At 38.7% G+C, this 17035-nt stretch overlaps 1 protein-coding gene across 9 annotated transcripts in view; it reads left to right on the top strand.

Annotated features, from left to right (window-relative positions):
* Positions 1 to 17035, top strand: part of CADPS (calcium dependent secretion activator) — a 460562-nt gene that overhangs the window by 333942 nt on the left and 109585 nt on the right. For 4 of the 9 annotated variants that reach the window (XM_049097818.1, XM_035703542.2, XM_035703531.2 and 1 more), the window contains exons 14-18: positions 6606 to 6707; positions 8617 to 8680; positions 9097 to 9220; positions 11574 to 11642; positions 12514 to 12531. In XM_049097818.1, coding sequence (XP_048953775.1) covers positions 6606 to 6707; positions 8617 to 8680; positions 9097 to 9220; positions 11574 to 11642; positions 12514 to 12531 — 377 coding nt within the window. The remainder of the gene's footprint in view (positions 1 to 6605; positions 6708 to 8616; positions 8681 to 9096; positions 9221 to 11573; positions 11643 to 12513; positions 12532 to 17035) is intronic. The other 5 variants (XM_025456449.3, XM_049097817.1, XM_035703538.2 and 2 more) reach the window with 2 other exon arrangements.

Genomic DNA, 17035 nt, shown 5'->3' on the forward strand with positions numbered 1-17035 from the left:
GTGAGAAAATGGTTTGCCGAAAACTTGAAAGGTGGATTCGGGAGATGCCTGCTGTGTCAGATGTGATATAGTCTGTTGTGGCTGGAGAGACCCACTTCTGGTGGCAGTGGTGGCCTGCAGGTGGGAGAGCTTCCAGTCTCTGATGGGGCTCCAAAAATGACTGCACTTGACCTGCATATTGTCTCAAATTTGCAGGATCATGATATACAAGAAGTGAATTGTTAGCCAGTGTGCAGTTAGTGGAACCAGAGACCCAGGACCACATCTCCGTGGTGTGTGCATGTGTGTGTGATTCTAAAGCTAGGTTCATAGGCATCAAACGCATATCCCCTCCTTCTCCTAAAAAGGAGGAGATATGTGCTTTATGAACTCACATCAGTTTAGTATAAGTAACAAAAACAAAGTCTGGATCATCTAAGTTTTGGGGGGGTGGTGTTGGGAGCATCAAAGAAAGGAAGAGGAAAGCTGGAGCTACAGAAAAGTAGGAAACAGGATGAAAGCAATAGTTCTCAACCCTTAATAACACATTACAATAACCTGGGGAGCTTTAAAAGCCACAATGTCTAGGCCCCACTGCAGAACAAATTGAATTGAGAGCTTGAGGATGAGACCTCTCAAGCTCTCACATGGTTCTAAAGTACCACCAAAGATTAAGAACTACTGACCTGTGAAGACAGTCTGTTTGGTCAGGACACAGCTCCTAGAGAGAGCAAATTCTACCAGTTTCTTCTATCTTTGCATTATTTACTCAACATAAAGATTCCAGAAAAGTGTGTCAAGTTGTCTAAGCTTAGGTCATAGTCCAGCTTAGATGCACAGTGGCCATAAAAGGCAGGAAGTGGCTTATAGGAAGGCTGTCAGTATAAAAAGCAGGAAAACAGGATCCAAATTTACCCTTCCCCCTGAGTACCCACAGTGCAGCCAAAGTCATTCCTCCAAAGGACGTTCGGGTTTTGTTAAGGAGTGACAGAGGATGCTAAAAAGCCAAAAAACAAGAGGGCAGAAAATGCACCATTCAGGACACAGGAGGATAGGGAGGTGGTCAGGGCTCCTAAACATGTGTTCTAAATAAAGACACATCTCAGCCTGGGATTTACTAGCTAAGAATTTAAAATCCAACTTTATCCCTCTTCTCTCATTTTTCTCTCTTCTCTCATCAAACATACCCTTTTGGCAACTAAAAGAGCCACCCACCAAATATTTTCTTGCTCTAAAGCAGAGGTTCTCAAAGTGTGGTCCCCGAAACGGCAGCATCAGAGAACTTGTTAGAAATGCAAATTCTCAGGGCACCTGGGTGGTTCAGTCGGTTGCACAGCAGGCTCTTGATTTTGGCTTGAGTTGTGACCTCATGGTCATGGTCGTGGTATCCGGCCCTGGGTTGGGCTCTGCGATCGGCAAGGAGTCTGCTTAGATTGTCTTCTCTCTCTCTCTCTCTCTCTCTCTCTCTCTCCCCCCCCCCCCCGCCCCTCCTCCCCCTGGGCCCTTGTGCTCTCTCTCTTTCTAAAATAAATAAATAAATCTTTTTTAAAAATACAAATTCTCAGCCCCATCCTTCAGGTAATTCTGAAGCATGCTTGGGGTTGAGGTCTATCTCTCCAGGAAAATAATTTTATTGCTTCTTTGAGAACAGTGTTCCCCAAAATATTGAGCCAAGATTTTTAGTTAGTAGCTCCATAGGAATCTAAGCCTGTATAATTAACATTAACAAATTATAGGGGTCAACAGAAAAGAAATTTATATTTGACAGAATTCTCAAAAATAATTGAAACTAAACCAAAGAAAAAAGGATATTTTAACCTTTCAACTGATACAGTTACAACCTGTGATCTTTGATAAATTGTATAATTCCTGCATGTCTCCTCCTCAGTTTGTAAAATAACATTCTCTATGCCTTGTATCATTTCAGAGCAATTTTGGCTGCTGCAAACAAATTTGCATTCAATGTCAAAATCATGACTTTTTGATCACCTATTTTTTTAAGATTTTATTTATTCATTCATGAGAGATACAGAGAGAGGCAGAGACATAGGCTGAAGGAGAAGCAGACTCCCCACAGGGAGCCCAATGTGGGACTCAATCCCAGGATGCCAGGATCCTGGGATCACGCCCTGAGCCAAAGGCAGAGGCTCAACCATGAGTACCCCGGTGCCCCTGGTCACCTATTTCTGTTGATGAATTCTGTGCTGCTTACCTTCCAGACATAAAGTTAGTTTCATTTATTTTAAGAGAAAACCATTCACACTGACATAGGAGATTAAGAAGCAAACTTAAGAAAAGATTAAAATAATTTTTAGTCGTTCACATTTTTTGAATAGTGAAATTAGTAGTGTTCAGAAGGGAGTTGAAGGAAAGATTGTCAGGGAAATGGAAGTGGCTCATATCTTAAGTAACTACAAATGTGAATCATCAGAAGAAAAGGTAAAGAAATGTAACCAAATTCCATGTTTGTCATCATACCCATTGTAGAGGGGATTAACTGAGAAGACCAGGTACACACTAAATGATTGGTTCTTATCATCTCAAACACAAATCTAAAAGTTACTTTCTTTTTTTTTTTAAGTTACCTTCTAATTATCTAATAATTGCCTTAGGAGGCTTGTTGAGTGAAGAATGGATAATTTTCATCAGGGAGGTTTATCTCTTAGTAATAGCCACACATGTCTCTGGGCTGCCCATGTGAAATGGTTTCCATGATTTTTCCTCTCATCTGTAAACCCCTCTGATTTGTAAATTATCTATTTTTAAAGATTTTTCATTAAATATTTATTGTTTATTTATTTATTTATTTTGAGAGACAAAGAGAAGGAGTGCATGTGTGCAAGCAATGGGAAAGGCAGAGGAAGAGAAGAATCTGAAGCAGACTCTGCTGAGCGTGAGCCTGACATGGGGCTCAATCCCAGGACCCTGAGGCCATGACCCAAGCTAAGACCAAGAGTCGGTCACTCAACTGAGCCACTCAAGCGCCCTTGATTTGTAAATTACATTTTATAGCATTTTTCTCTGGGCTAGTTCTCCAATGAGAAGCAAAATGCTTAAAATGGCTTCCATTTTCCCAAACCGAGTACGTGCCAATTGTATAAATGTGTTCAGTGCATTAGTGAGCTGTGTTTTGTGTAAACAAAGTCTAAATCTAGAAACCACACCTAAAGAAAGTTGTAGATTATGATAAAAACATGAGAAGTTTACCACAAAAAAAGGTCACATGTATTTTGTGGAGGCCAATGAATTCATCCTGAGACTTAAATACAGATTCATTGTCATTTCATGGTAAAAAACTGTTTTTAAATAAACTTTGTGAATTAACATTTAGGATTTTTCCAGAAAATATGAAAATAAAGGCATATTTGTGGATTCTAACAGCTTACCTGATATTTACCACTTGGTCTTCTTTCTTCCTTTGAGTTCAGGGGAGTGTGAAGAAATGGATTTTATAGAATTTTACTGCTTAGGGGTATTTTTTATAATGTGGGGGAGGGGAAGTTTTCTTGTTCCCTCCCCCCCCCAAGTAGGGCATTTTTAGTATCTAAAAAGAAGGGAAGCTGACCAATTAACCCCTAACAGGAGGTGCATTGCTATCATTTGCCAAGTCTTTTGTGCAGTCAGACTGGTCTAGTATACAGGATTTTCCCAACTTATGCTGGATCCTTGAGAAGGCCTATAAATAAGACCATTTGTTTGGTCTCAAGATGACTTGCATTTGCAAACTGAAGAATGTTCCAATAGAAGTTTCATGGTGACACACCAATCTGCAAACTGGCTCAGCCAGTAGTCAAAACAAGTCACTACAGGATCTGGGAAGCTGAAGTCTTTGAATGGGTCAGATTATCCTACGTCTAATTTGGCACAGATAAATTTGGGCTATAAATATGCAGCTTCCCTTTGTATTTTCAACTTGAATGGTCCAAAGCAAATAGGAAAAATGCGTGTGAACCTAATGATGATTTAGAAATATGAGAATACTGTGATTAAACTGAAATTCATTTGCTTTTGCTAAGGTCCTTCTTTTTATTAAAATAATCAACAGTTTATTAGCATTGAAAGCATCATATGTGGTTTGTTCTCTTTTTTTCCCAGCTTTATTGAGGCATTAACATATACTATGTATCAGTTTAAGGTATACCATGTGATGATTTGATACACATATATACTGTGAAATGATTATTATGACAAGGTTAATTAACACCTACCTCTCCTCACAAAATTACCATTTTTTTTGTGTGGGTGATAACATTTAAAATCTGCTCTCTTAACAACTTTGAAGTATATAAATACAGTAATGTTCATTGTAGTCACCACGCTGTGCATTACTCATCTTATAGCTGAGAGTTTGTACCCTTTAGTCAGAAACTCCCTATTTCCCCCACCCCTCAGGCTTGGAAACTACCATTCTACCCTCTATTCTTATGGCAACAACTTTTTTAGATTCGACCTGTAAGTGAGAACATAGACTATTTGTCTTTCTCTGTCTGACTTATTTCACTTAGCATAATGCCCTCAAGTTCCATATATATATATGTATATATATGTGTATATATATGTTTGTGTGTTTGTATATATATATATACACACACATATATATGGATCCTTGTATATGTATATAAACATACATATATATGTATATATGTGTGTGTGTACATATATACGTATATCCATATATATCCATATATATATATATATATATATATATATATATATATATATATATACTCACATTCATTTTGTTTATCCATTCCTCTGTCAATGGACACTTAGGTTGTTTCCACATCTTGGCTGTTGTAAATAATGTTGCAATGAACATAGGGGTGCAGATATATCTTCAAAACAGTGATTTCCTTTCCTTCCTTCCTATATACTCAGATGTGGAATTACTAGATCATGTGATAGTTCTATTTTTGACTGAGGAGCCTTCATACTATTCTCCACAGTGCCTGCACCAGTTTGCATTCCCACCAACAGTGCGCAAAGGTTTCCCTTCTCTCCACATCCTCACCAATGTTTGTTGCCTTTTTGATACTAGCCATTCTGACAGGTGTGAGGTGGTATCTCATAGTGGTTTTGATTTGTATTTTCCTGATGCTTAGTGATGTTTTTACATCTCTTTTGGCCATCTATAGGTCTTCTTCAGAAAAATGTTTATTCAAATCCTCTGCCCATTTTTTAATGGTTTGGCTATGGAGTTTTATGACTTCTATTTTTCTGTTATCTATTTTTAGATAGATGGTTTGCAAACATATTCTCCCATTCTATAGGTTGCCTTTTCATTTTGCTGTGCAGAAGCTTTTTAGTTTGATGTAGTCCCATGTGTCTCTTTTTGCTTTTGTTGCTTGTACTTTTAGTGTTATATCAAAAAAAAAAGTCATTGCCAAAGCCAATGTCAAAGAGCTTTTCCCCTGTATTTTCTTCTAGGATTTTTACAGTTTCAGGGCTTATCTTTAATCCATTTTGAGCTCATTTTTAAATAAGAGTCCAATTTCATTCTTTTGCATGTGAATATCCAGTTTTCCCCAACACCATTTATTGAAGAGGCTATTCTTCCCCTTTGTGTATCTTTGGCTCCCCTGTCAAAAAAATTAGTTGACCATATATGCAAGGGTTTATTTCTGGGCTGTCAGTTCTGTTCTCTTTGCCTCTGTGTCTGTTTTCATGCCAGTACCATATAACTTTGATTACTATAGCTTTGTAATGAAGTTTAAAATCAGTAATTGTGATGCGTCCAACTTCATTCTTTCTCAGGATTACTTTGACTATTTGGGTCTTCGGTGGTTCCATATAAATTTTAGGTTTGTTTTTTCTTTTCTATTTCTGTAAAAATTGCCATTGAAAATTTGATGGGGATAACATTGAATCTCTAGGTAACTTGTGGTAGTCTGGACATTTTAAAGATATTAATTCTTCCAATCCATGAATACAGGGTATCTTTCCACTGATTTGTGTTTTCTTTAATTTCTTGCATCAATGTCTTCTCCTTTAACAATGTTTTGTAATTTGTTTCCTCAGTTAATACACAAATGCTTAAGTTAATAAGAACATCTATAATTGTAAGCTGGAAATTGAGTCACGTAAGAACATTTAGCACTGAGAAAGACAGACATTTACAAGGCACCTGGTTTTCATAGAAGTTTGTGTGCATTATTCAGGAGCTCCAAACCTAAGTGCTTACAAGAGAGATAGGTACCGCAAATTAGAGATGTGGACAGGTGAGTGCCTGCCCCACCAGAGGAAGAAGCTGTTACTTGGCACTCACCAATTAATGCCAGTTGTTCCAAATTTTTAAAAGAATTGTGTTATAAAACTCTCCTAACTTTGAAAATGCTAGTAAATAGTTCAAAATCTTAAATTGTGAGCCAAACAGAAGGTCTAGAAACTGGGCCTTATAGCCACCAGTTTGTACATTTTTACCATTTCACAATAAATGAGCCAAACAGTAACCCCCAACATACCCCATCCCCCCTTAGTAGTCAGCACTGAAAAGCAGGACTTCTCCTAAGGTCACATTGATCATGGTAGTTGTTCTTCTAAAATGGACAGTTTCCTCCTGCTAGAGATTTGATTTGATGGTGTCAGCATATGAGGTTCCCGTCACTTCATGACATGTCTTCTTTTAGGCCTGATGGAATTGGAACTGTGACTGTTGAAGAGAAGGAACGTTTTGAAGAAATCAAAGAGAGACTCCGAGTTCTGCTGGAAAATCAGATTACACATTTTAGGTAAGGATCTGGGGCTGAGAGGTTTATTAGGATGGTGACACTGAGAAGCAGCAAATAAAGAGCTTGATTTTCTAAAACTGTGAACCTATTAGAGACACACTGGAGATTAAGAAATAACTAAATGGAAATGGAAACCAGTAGGACAGGGTTCCACAGCAGCCAGGAGACTTTGCAATCTTAAGTGCATTTTATTTCCACTGAAAGGACAGAGCCCTTCTTGTGCAAGCTGACCCTGGTCAGCAGTCTATTCTTTTTTTTTTTTTTTTTTTAAGATTTTATTTATTTATTTGACAGAGAGAGAGCATGAGCAAGGAGAGCTGCCAAAGGAAAAGGTGAAGCAGGCTCCACATGGAGCAGGGAGCACAATGCCAGACTCAATCCCAGGACCCTAAGATCAGGATCTGAGCCAAAGGCAGATGCTTCACCGACTGAGCCACCCAAGTGTCCCATCAGTCTTTTATTTTAAAATCTATTACAGGGTGCCTGGGTGGCTCAGTCAGTGAAGCATCTGCCTTTGGCTCAGATCCTGATCTCAGGGTCCTGGGATCAAGTCTGGCATCGGGCTCCCTGCTCTGTGTGGAGCCTGCTTCTCCCTCTACCCCTCCCCTTGCTTGTGCTCTCTCTCACTCACTCTGTCTTTCTCTCTCTCAAATAAATAAAATCTTAAAAAAAAAATCTATTACAAAGTTGAAGGTGAAGTTTCTTCAAGGTCCCTAAATCAGTGAAAAATCCTAGGAATCAGATCACATGGACAGAGAAGGAAGGCAATGGTACCCACACGAGAATCCCCACTTTCTCCCTTACTTCAGGAAAGGATTAGCTGTCTATGAAGGGAAAGAAAGAAGCTTAGATCAGCCTTGGCAGACTGACTCTTCCCCATACACATGCAAGACAGCAAGCAAGTCCAAGGCTTCATCCTTGAGCACATAGCCCACTGCTCCCTTGCAGCAAATCAGGCATTTGTAATGCAGCACTGGTGGTTCTGAATTAAAGGTCCTGAGATAGTAATTCAAAAATAGTAAGAACATTTACAATAATGTAATAAATAATTCATTTTTATTAAACATTTCCTATGGGTCAAGATATAGGACCAGAGGCTAGTTAGGCATTAACTCATTTTTTTGTGCCCAGAACAACTTAGCAAGGTAGTTATTATAACTCTCATTAAATAAAAAGTAAGCCAAGGCTGAGAGAGGGAAGGACTTGCACCAGACCACCCAGCCCAACACCTGCATAGGTCATAGTCTGAGTTTAGGTAGCTTCTGCTGGTCTCTTTGTACCATGAGAACAGTGTCTCGAAGGGTCCGTGACAGCCTGAAATAGTCAACGGAACTCTTAGGAGTCCACAACATAGTTCCATCTGTACCTTCAAAATCCTCCTAGACAAATTTTTATTGATTGCACACCATATACAAGAGATATTGCCAATAACAATTAAAAACCACAGTCAAGGAAGGATACTTAGCAAAAGCATGAATTTGCTCGAAATACAGTCTTTCGTTTCCTGTAGTGGTCCTTTGGAGACTTGAGTGTGTTTGGATTTCACCCTGTTTCAACTAATATTTTTTTTTATTGCTGGTCCCTAAAATCATATAGAAGGTCACATGTGAGCTAACAAATGGTTTTCCTTCACAATAGAAATCTAAACAGAGCCTTATGTCATCACTCTAAATATTCTTTTCTGCTGCAGACATTTGCAGAGTCTCTCTTTAGTCATTATTCACACATACACATATATACATTATATACACACATATATGGTGTGAATTCAGATTAACATAACACAACGTGACAAAATAAAAAGCATTTTCTGTTCCTCAGAAAGAGTTGCTATAGGAATCAAATTGCAGCATATTTCATGCTAAAATGTAATATATTTGGGCAACCTGAAGAATTTTCTCTTTTTTAGGTATTGCTTTCCATTTGGTCGACCTGAAGGTGCTTTAAAAGCTACTTTATCACTCTTGGAAAGGGTAAGAATGAAAGTAAAAGGCAGATTACATATATACAGACATGAATATGATCGTAAAGAAATATTGTGGTTGAATGACCTAGTTTGTCATTTTTCAAGGCTTCGTTTACCATTCATCAAATACCAGAATAAATGTGAGGAAACTGCCAAAATTCTAGATATTTTATCTCCAGACTCCCAAATAGTTAGCATATATTGAAGATATGTTCCTGGCCCTTCCTCGATTCATAGATGGGCTTTGCCATCCTAACTGTGCTTTACAGTTCTGTGTTTTCTTTTTAACGATGGCTCTCAATCAATACTAAGTCAAAAAGGAGGCATTCACAACTCATTTTAAACTCAAGCTCTTTAAGAAATAAAATGAGTAACACATTTGTTTGAACCATCAATAATAATCTTTTTTTTTTCCACCTTAAGGTTTTGATGAAAGATATTGTGACCCCCGTACCACAAGAGGAGGTAAAAACAGTCATCCGGAAATGTCTAGAGCAGGCTGCTTTAGTCAACTATTCCCGGCTATCAGAATATGCTAAAATCGAAGGTAAGGCTCCCTTCTGCCCCCAGTTTTTTATTTAAATTTTGGTATGGCTCCCTGGGGAAGAGTCTGTCTTTTCTAATGGGCACCAGAAAACAGTGGTCCATCTGAGTATGTTAAATTGAAACTTGAAAGCACTTGAAATGTGAAAGCTTCCTTGGCTGTGGCCAAATAAATGAATTAAGAACAGGGGCTCCAGGGAACAGTCTTTGTAGGGGAAGAATACTGAATATAGGATGTTATCAGATAACTAAGGTCCTTCTGAGAGTCTGTGTTGGCATTAAGTTTGCTCTGTGACTAATGTTTTCCTATGAAAGAGTTCTGTAGGATTGTTACCTTCTCTAAATAGAGGAAAACAAAGCACTTTGTTGTCCACTGTTGATAGCTTTGGAGGTAGAACAAGCATGGAATGAAACAACATCAAGATTTTGCTTAACTCTTTCTTGCCCCTTGAAAGTATCTTGTCTTTTGGTAACATTTCAACCTCGATGGCAGGTTAGTGTCCAGCTATCTCTGATGGCTCCTGGTTTGCCTTAGATCTCATTCATTCTTGTTGCTCCAGACCTAGGATGGTTGTTACCACTGCCCTCTCAAGTTTTAGGGAAGCAGGCACTGATGACCAAGTAATCACCCAAAAGGCACTTTGAGTAAACTCTACTTGAGAAGATATGGTTCTTTGGGACCTATTCATTTGCAAAGGTATTAATCACTTTTCATTGTTACCCTGTTGGCTGCTATAGGGTGATTTGAAAACCACACCCAACTTGACCAGTGGTGTAAGTGTATAAATGTGGAAGTTCTGTGTGCAAAACTCAATGTGTCCGCATTCTGGAATCTGATGTTCTCTCACATGTGAAACACCTGACTAAAACCAGCAAATGCCCATTGTCTGCCTTCAGGACTTGACTGGGGGGAATAAAAAAAGGCTTAACCAACCACCAAAACCCTATCACTTACCCTGCCGAAGTCCTTGTTTCCTTAGAGAATTAGGTTAAGATCATGTCAAATCGCAGTGTTCTGTACATTACATGTCCTCCCTCTCTCAATTTTGTCTGTCTGACAATGCAAATTGTGTACCAGTGGTAATGAATTCATTGCTATGCACCCAGGGAGAAACACTTAAGAATTGGGCACTAAAAGGATGTTTATCAACTCTTGACTTGGTAATGAGTGACAAAAATAGAGGAACAAGAAGATCATTAAAGGGCTGTTAGCAAATAATTGTTCTAGCATTTACCTTCCCAGGACATAATGATTGGTTGTATTTGGTAAAGTCAACCAGGTACCTACCTAATAATTCTAGGCAAGGCCAGAGATGGGATGGGATCAAGAAACGTTCGGTTGCCATGGCTGCTGCCTCGTAGGCCTTGGTCTAGCTATTACTAGTCTTTTGGTAAGATCTGCTCTCTTCTTTCAGATAAATATATCCAAAAACAAACTTTAAGATCTGTAAGTAAAAATGCATTCATTTCCAAAGTAGATCAGCTGATCTGTAATTTCCTTTTGTGCCTCAATTCTTCTTGGTTGTGTTAATTATCTTTTGCACTGTGACTTTTAGGTCTGGGGATTCTTTGAAGAAACCAATCTTTTTTTTTCCAACTCTCTTTTCAGAGAAGTACCTCATTCCACACTACCTGCTCTCTTCCGCTTCTCTCCTTCCTTGTCCGTGATTGGCTCAGCCACTTTTTGACGTTACCTCTGCAAAAGTGGCTGTGACACCAATTTCAAAGCATGCTGGGATTGTTAATTCAGACAACCCAACATCCTCTGGCTGCATGTATCAGGTTTTCTTTCATGAACATAGTCCACCGTAGGCTGAGACAGTGCAGCTTTGAAGATATTACTACCAAACAACTTTCTTTTACAAGGTTCCGATCCTATGCTCAGAAAAGAAATCTTACATTTTCACATTTGAGCCCCTCTGTGAGCACTAACAGCTTAGTCCCCTGAGAATTTTGGAAAGAAGTTGTAGTGATATTGCTGGAGACTATGTTTATGAAGAAATACCTCAAGAGCCTTAGATACTAAAGTCTGAAATCCTTAGTATCTTGGAGCCTTAAATCAATGAAATTCTGTTTCCCTCTACTCATGATGTTTTTGGTCATTGTACTCTTGCAAACAATTCTAAAGAGACGTGTAAAATCATGGTCACAATCTCTCTCGTGACTCACGGCATGCTGAATGGTTAATCCAGTAGATCTCCAATTTTGAAACTCCTTTTTCTTTTATCCTGTGTTTATCCCAAAATACTCTGTGGCTATTTTCCTTTGAGCTAATGTAACGTATTCCTCTAACCTATGACCTTTAACCTCTTTACCTCTGACCTAAGCCTCTTGCATGCCCAAATCCTCTTTTATAGGGAAAAAGAGAGAAATGTATGAGCATCCTGTCTTCTGCTTGGCCTCCCAAGTGATGGATTTAACCATTCGTGAGTACCTACCACCTCCTCGCCATGCTGTCTTCACTCTTTCTGTTTTCATTATTTCAAGAAAATCCAGATCCAAACCAACTCACTCTCCTTGCTTCAAGTTTTTTAGCATTGGCTTGTCTGTTGATTCTGTCTGTGAAACCCAGTGTGAGAAGTCCAGTCACTTTTTATCAGCCTAAAACAGGTTAGACAATTAAGCCATTTGTTTGTGATAAACTCAGATTTGTCCGTAAGTTTTTCAGTTCTTCTCTGTCTGTGACCTGAATGCATTTTTACTTTGCTTGTGTGTAACCCCAATTTGTAAAGTGCTTGTCACTGGTACACAATCAAAAGGTAGCCGCTAGGCCGGGAGCAATGCGTTAGGTGTCAGATAAAGGACAGTGGGGGCAAAATCATGCCTTCTTTTCCATGTTTAAGATGTCAAATTATTTTGGGTGTATGATCACACAAGGTGGTCCATTCTCTATAAAAACTAGATCTTATATGCCTCCTGTCTGTTCTCTTTCAAGCTGGGAAGCTTTTCCTTGTTCTCTCTGGAGATTTTGACTTGTCCTTGTCCTATAAGCTCTGGCTAGAACATATGACTTAATTGTCACTTGGAGAGTTCGTGTATGTTTCATAGCTTGATTTCACATTAAACTTAATTTTACTAATTTTCTATTTGTGCAGCATTTTCCACCTCTGTGAAGGAGCCTTTTTTTGCTGGCCCCCACACTTCGGGGCGGTGGGAACCCAAGGGCAACCTTTTCCTTCCAATATCATGTATCACACATAAGTGGGGGGCATTTTGGTCCATTTGCTCATTAATCCTGCATATGTGTTCTTGTTTCTCTCTCTCTTCTCTCCTTGTTGTGCTCTCTCTTTCAAATAGAGAATCAAAAGGACGCAGGTGAACCAACTGTATTATGCATTATAAACTATCAGGACTGTTGAGTTATATTGAGTTTCTGTTTTTGTTTTTGTTTTTTAAGAGCTCCTTAACGTATGGACTCCCAAAGACTGATGTGGAGTTGCAATGATACTTAAGGAGTTAATTTGTGCTGTCTAACTATATCTCTTGCCCATTAGATGTTGACCTCGATAGAGCAGAATTTCTATAAAGGCATAAGCTTTGAAGGAACAGAATTCTGGTTAGCTGCGGGGCTTCATTTCATCTTTGGTTTCAGTATTCGGTGATTTGGCCTCATGTGCTTAAAAAAAGAAAGTTACTGAACCAAACTACTCTTTCTCTTTGTTTTTCATTCCTTTTTTCTGTTTTCTACCTACTGAGAAGTTTGTGTTCTTTGATGAATGTTTATCAGCCAAGACAGAGAGAAGTTGTGTCCATGTTGTTCTTGTATGTATCGTGTGATGAGACAGGATGCACGCAAGGGATGGCTGAACAGGGGCTGTTGCTGGAAGTTTCATGAGAGGAAAGATCTTAGAGAATTCTCTGGCTTTGGAAATTTTCTTCTTGTTTGGTCCCCAAACTTCTGAGCATATTTTGAGGAAAGCTTTAATGTGAAACTTTAATAAGTACATACTATTGATCATTGTTTTTTTAAGTCAAAAAAATCCTCAAAAGATAATTATCATTTTATCAAAGTTAAACATATTTCATTTAATCAAAGTTAAATGCATTTCAGATCAATTCAGAAAGCAGTTTTGTGCACATGCCGAGCATCAAGCTAGCAATTGGTATTGGAAGACTCACAAACCTATGTTCAAAACACGTGAGCCTTTCTCCCCCTGAAAGAGAAGGTATGCATTCATCCATCCATCCATCCATCCATCCATTCATCCATTCATTCATTTATTCATTCACTCATTAGACAAGTGCTTAGTGGGAGCCTACCATATGCCAGGTACAGTTGTGAAAGTCAAGGACTAGTAAACAAGAAGGAAATAGCTGTTAACCTAATGGAGCATCTATACAAATGGGTGTATGAGTGTAAATTCCAAATTCAGTACCTAGCAACACCAATTCATAGAGTGATGTGTAAGAGTGCATTATCAGAAAACTGGAAATTTTCACTAGGGCAGTGAGCTAGAATGCATCTTGAAAGATAAATCAGAATCAATGAAAGGGAGCTGGGATTGGAAAGTGGAAGGGCATCCAAGATAGAATAATATGTGCAAATGCATAAAACTGTATAGCTAATAAAAATAGGTAATTCTTTTAAAAAAAAAAAAGTCAATTCATATTCAATGTGTATTATGTGCCCGGTATGACTATAAGGGCTTTTTATGTATTAATTCATTTAATTCTCAAAAACTCTTATGAGATAGATACTACTATTATTCCCATTTTAGAGATGAGCAATCCGAAGCACAGGCTAAATAACACACTCCTAGAAGATTAAGTGATAGAGCCAGAATCTGAGCCCAGACAGAGGCCACACTCTTAAGTACTCTGTAATTCAATGTGATTACAAGACAAGGTATAACAATGGCAGTAATGGGTGCTAATGTTGGCAATGTACGTAGGAGGCAAGATCTCATATATACCTTAATAACAGGGTTCAGACTGTATCTCATGGTCTAGAGGTTCTTAACCTGGAATCTATGCCAGTGTTTGCATGCGTATAGATTTTTACAAGGGAAAAACTCCACAGGTCTCACTTCCAAAGGTGAAGGCTTTTTAAGTAAGGGAGCAGCTTAGTAATTTGCACTCCAGAAAAATCATACTGTCCATACTATGATAGACAGAATGGACTGGGTGGCAGGAAGAGTGTAAAACTAGACCTAAAAGGTTAAGGTCAAAGCAGAGATGGGTTTGAAGCTTGGGATGTCCAAGGCCTCTTCAAGGCAAAGCAGACCTAAACTACAATCATCATCCTAATTGCTTCTTTCCTGACTTGTAAATCTTTTTTCTTACTCTTCCCTTCCCTCTTCAATTTCCTAACAGGGAACAAAACAAAAACACGCAGATGGGTATGCAAAGCCAACTGATGGAGGTGGCAGGGCACAGTTGGAGTCACCTGTGTAAATTGGGGTGGAGCTACTGAGTCCTTTAGACAAGCTGTGCTTCAAAAAACTATGGGACTCTGCACATGGCAGTTTGGTGGACTTATGCTTTCTGTCTGGTGGCATTATTAGAAATTAAATGTTCTGTTTAATTACAGTATCTTTTTTGAAAAAAGATGTAAAAGGCTGCTACTCCATGAAAGAAAAGCTGTGACTCCTGCAAATGAATTCTATCATTTTAAATACATTTCATTTAAACTGTCACACGTTCTGAACCCAGTAAGCTCTGAGAAAGTCTACACTACTATTGCTGTTTTGCTTCAATTCTTGGCTAAATACTTGCATAATTTTCTAAGCATCATAAGGATTCTACTGGAACTTGAAATAAAACAATTTTTCCTTCAAATATGCCAAGGATTTATATAATTAGATGATAGATAGATAGATAGATAGATAGATAGATAGATAGATAGATAGATAGCCAGCCCACCTATGGGCCCAAGCACTATGCTGAGGACTTTACATGGAGAATCTAATTCAATCTGTACCTTAGTCCTATAAATAAGGCTTCATTATTGCCCCTTTTACAGATTCAGAGAGGATAAGTGACTTTCTCAAGCAGGATTTGAACCTAGATCTTTCTTAATTCAAACATCATCCCTTTTTTGTTCCTTTCCACTGTGCAGCCTTTCCAACTTGGATAGTATCCATTCTTTAAGTAGCTAAGTTCAAAAGTATCTACAATTTTTGATCCAGAAAGACCACAAAAACAAACAAACAAAAAACAGAGCAGTCCTTTCTAGGACCAGATCGTTGTCAAAATCCTTTCATTGAGAAGTCTTTCTGGGATCCCTGGGTGGCGCAGCGGTTTGGCGCCTGCCTTTGGCCCAGGGCGTGGTCCTGAAGACCCGGGATCGAATCCCACGTCGGGCTCCCGGTGCATGGAGCCTGCTTCTCCCTCTGCCTGTGTCTCTGCCTCTCTCTCTCTCTCACTGTGTGCCTATCATAAATAAATTAAAAAAAGTTTAAAAAAATATTAAAAAAAAAAAAAGAGAAGTCTTTCTGAGCAGCTGAGATTCTTTAAGATTGCCAAAGAACTGAGGACTTGTTTCTTTTGCTACAGTTGAGAGAAACCTGCTAGAGCAAGCCAAATGCATCCAAAGGAGTGCCACGCAGATTCTGTAGTCAACCCTTTGTATCTTCTCCTATCTCCAGTCAAACTTCTTATAGGTCCAAGGTCCTGCACACATTCAGAACCCCCCTGCCCCAGCCCTAGGCTGCCTTATCTTTCAGCCACAAGATAGTGGCTCCACCCATAATCCATTAACTGGAATGAGTTTTCAATATGACAGCTGTTGGTGCCCAGTATTCACATGTTTGCATCCTTTATGTACAAATCACAGAAAACACTACTTCAGAACCAGCCTAAGCACTCAGGATTGTTACACCAAAAACTTACATCACGATTTTGGTTTCAATGAGTCTCTTAACTTCTTTAAGCCTCATTTTTATTTTCTGTAAAAGGGGCTGATAATGGTTCCTCCCCCAAAAAAGTTGCTGGAAAGATCAAAACACATATTCCAAATAAAGCTTTGAGCACACTGCCTGGCACATAGTAAATATTCATTATATAATTTAGCTGTTATTATTTATCTTATTTAAAAAGGAACTTCTAAAACCAGATGTGTAGTATAGATATATTATTTGATTTTGGAAATAGAATATAAAACACAGCTTCTCAAACTTCCGTGTTCACACAAATCTCTGAGAATCTTATTAAAACATAGGTTCTGATTTGGTAGGTGTTGGGTGGGACTTGGAAATCTGCATTTCCAAGAGGCTCCCACATGATGCTAAAGCTACTGACCCAGTGATTGCAATTGGGATGTCAATAAAATCTAGGGGGTAGACGATTTTTCCTTTTATCATAAACCTCAAAATAAAGCATTACAATAAAGCTCTGCATATATTTGTTAAATACCCACTAAGTTTCAGGAGCTCTGCCAGGGACCAGAGCCACAAGCGAAAGCAGTCATGATGCCTACCTGGGAGCTTATGACAGGGTAGAGAACACAAGTGTAAAACAAGTAATGACATTCCGCTGACTATGGTAAAGGGAAATGTAAGGTGCTACAGGAATGCAGCACGGGAGATTTTACCTAAGCCAGGGTCTTTGATGCATTCCCAGGACGAGATGTCTTTGACTCCTGGGAGTCAAAGACTAGTGACTCAGGAAGAACTCTTTGGGGTGTTCCTGTCCTTCCTAAAGTATTTACCTCTGTTGATCATCCTTCCAGATGTCCCAATATCCTGCCCCAGAGAGCTTGTGGTCATATACAGGAAAGCTTATTTGGGGACTGCTTGGATATTTAATAATTAAAAGCTAGATTCTTACTATAGCCAGTGACAAAACAAAAACAAAAACACAAAAAAACTTAATCAAGGAA

The sequence above is a fragment of the Canis lupus genome, chromosome 20 (assembly GCF_003254725.2).
Source record: "Canis lupus dingo isolate Sandy chromosome 20, ASM325472v2, whole genome shotgun sequence".
Lineage (NCBI taxonomy): Eukaryota > Metazoa > Chordata > Mammalia > Carnivora > Canidae > Canis > Canis lupus.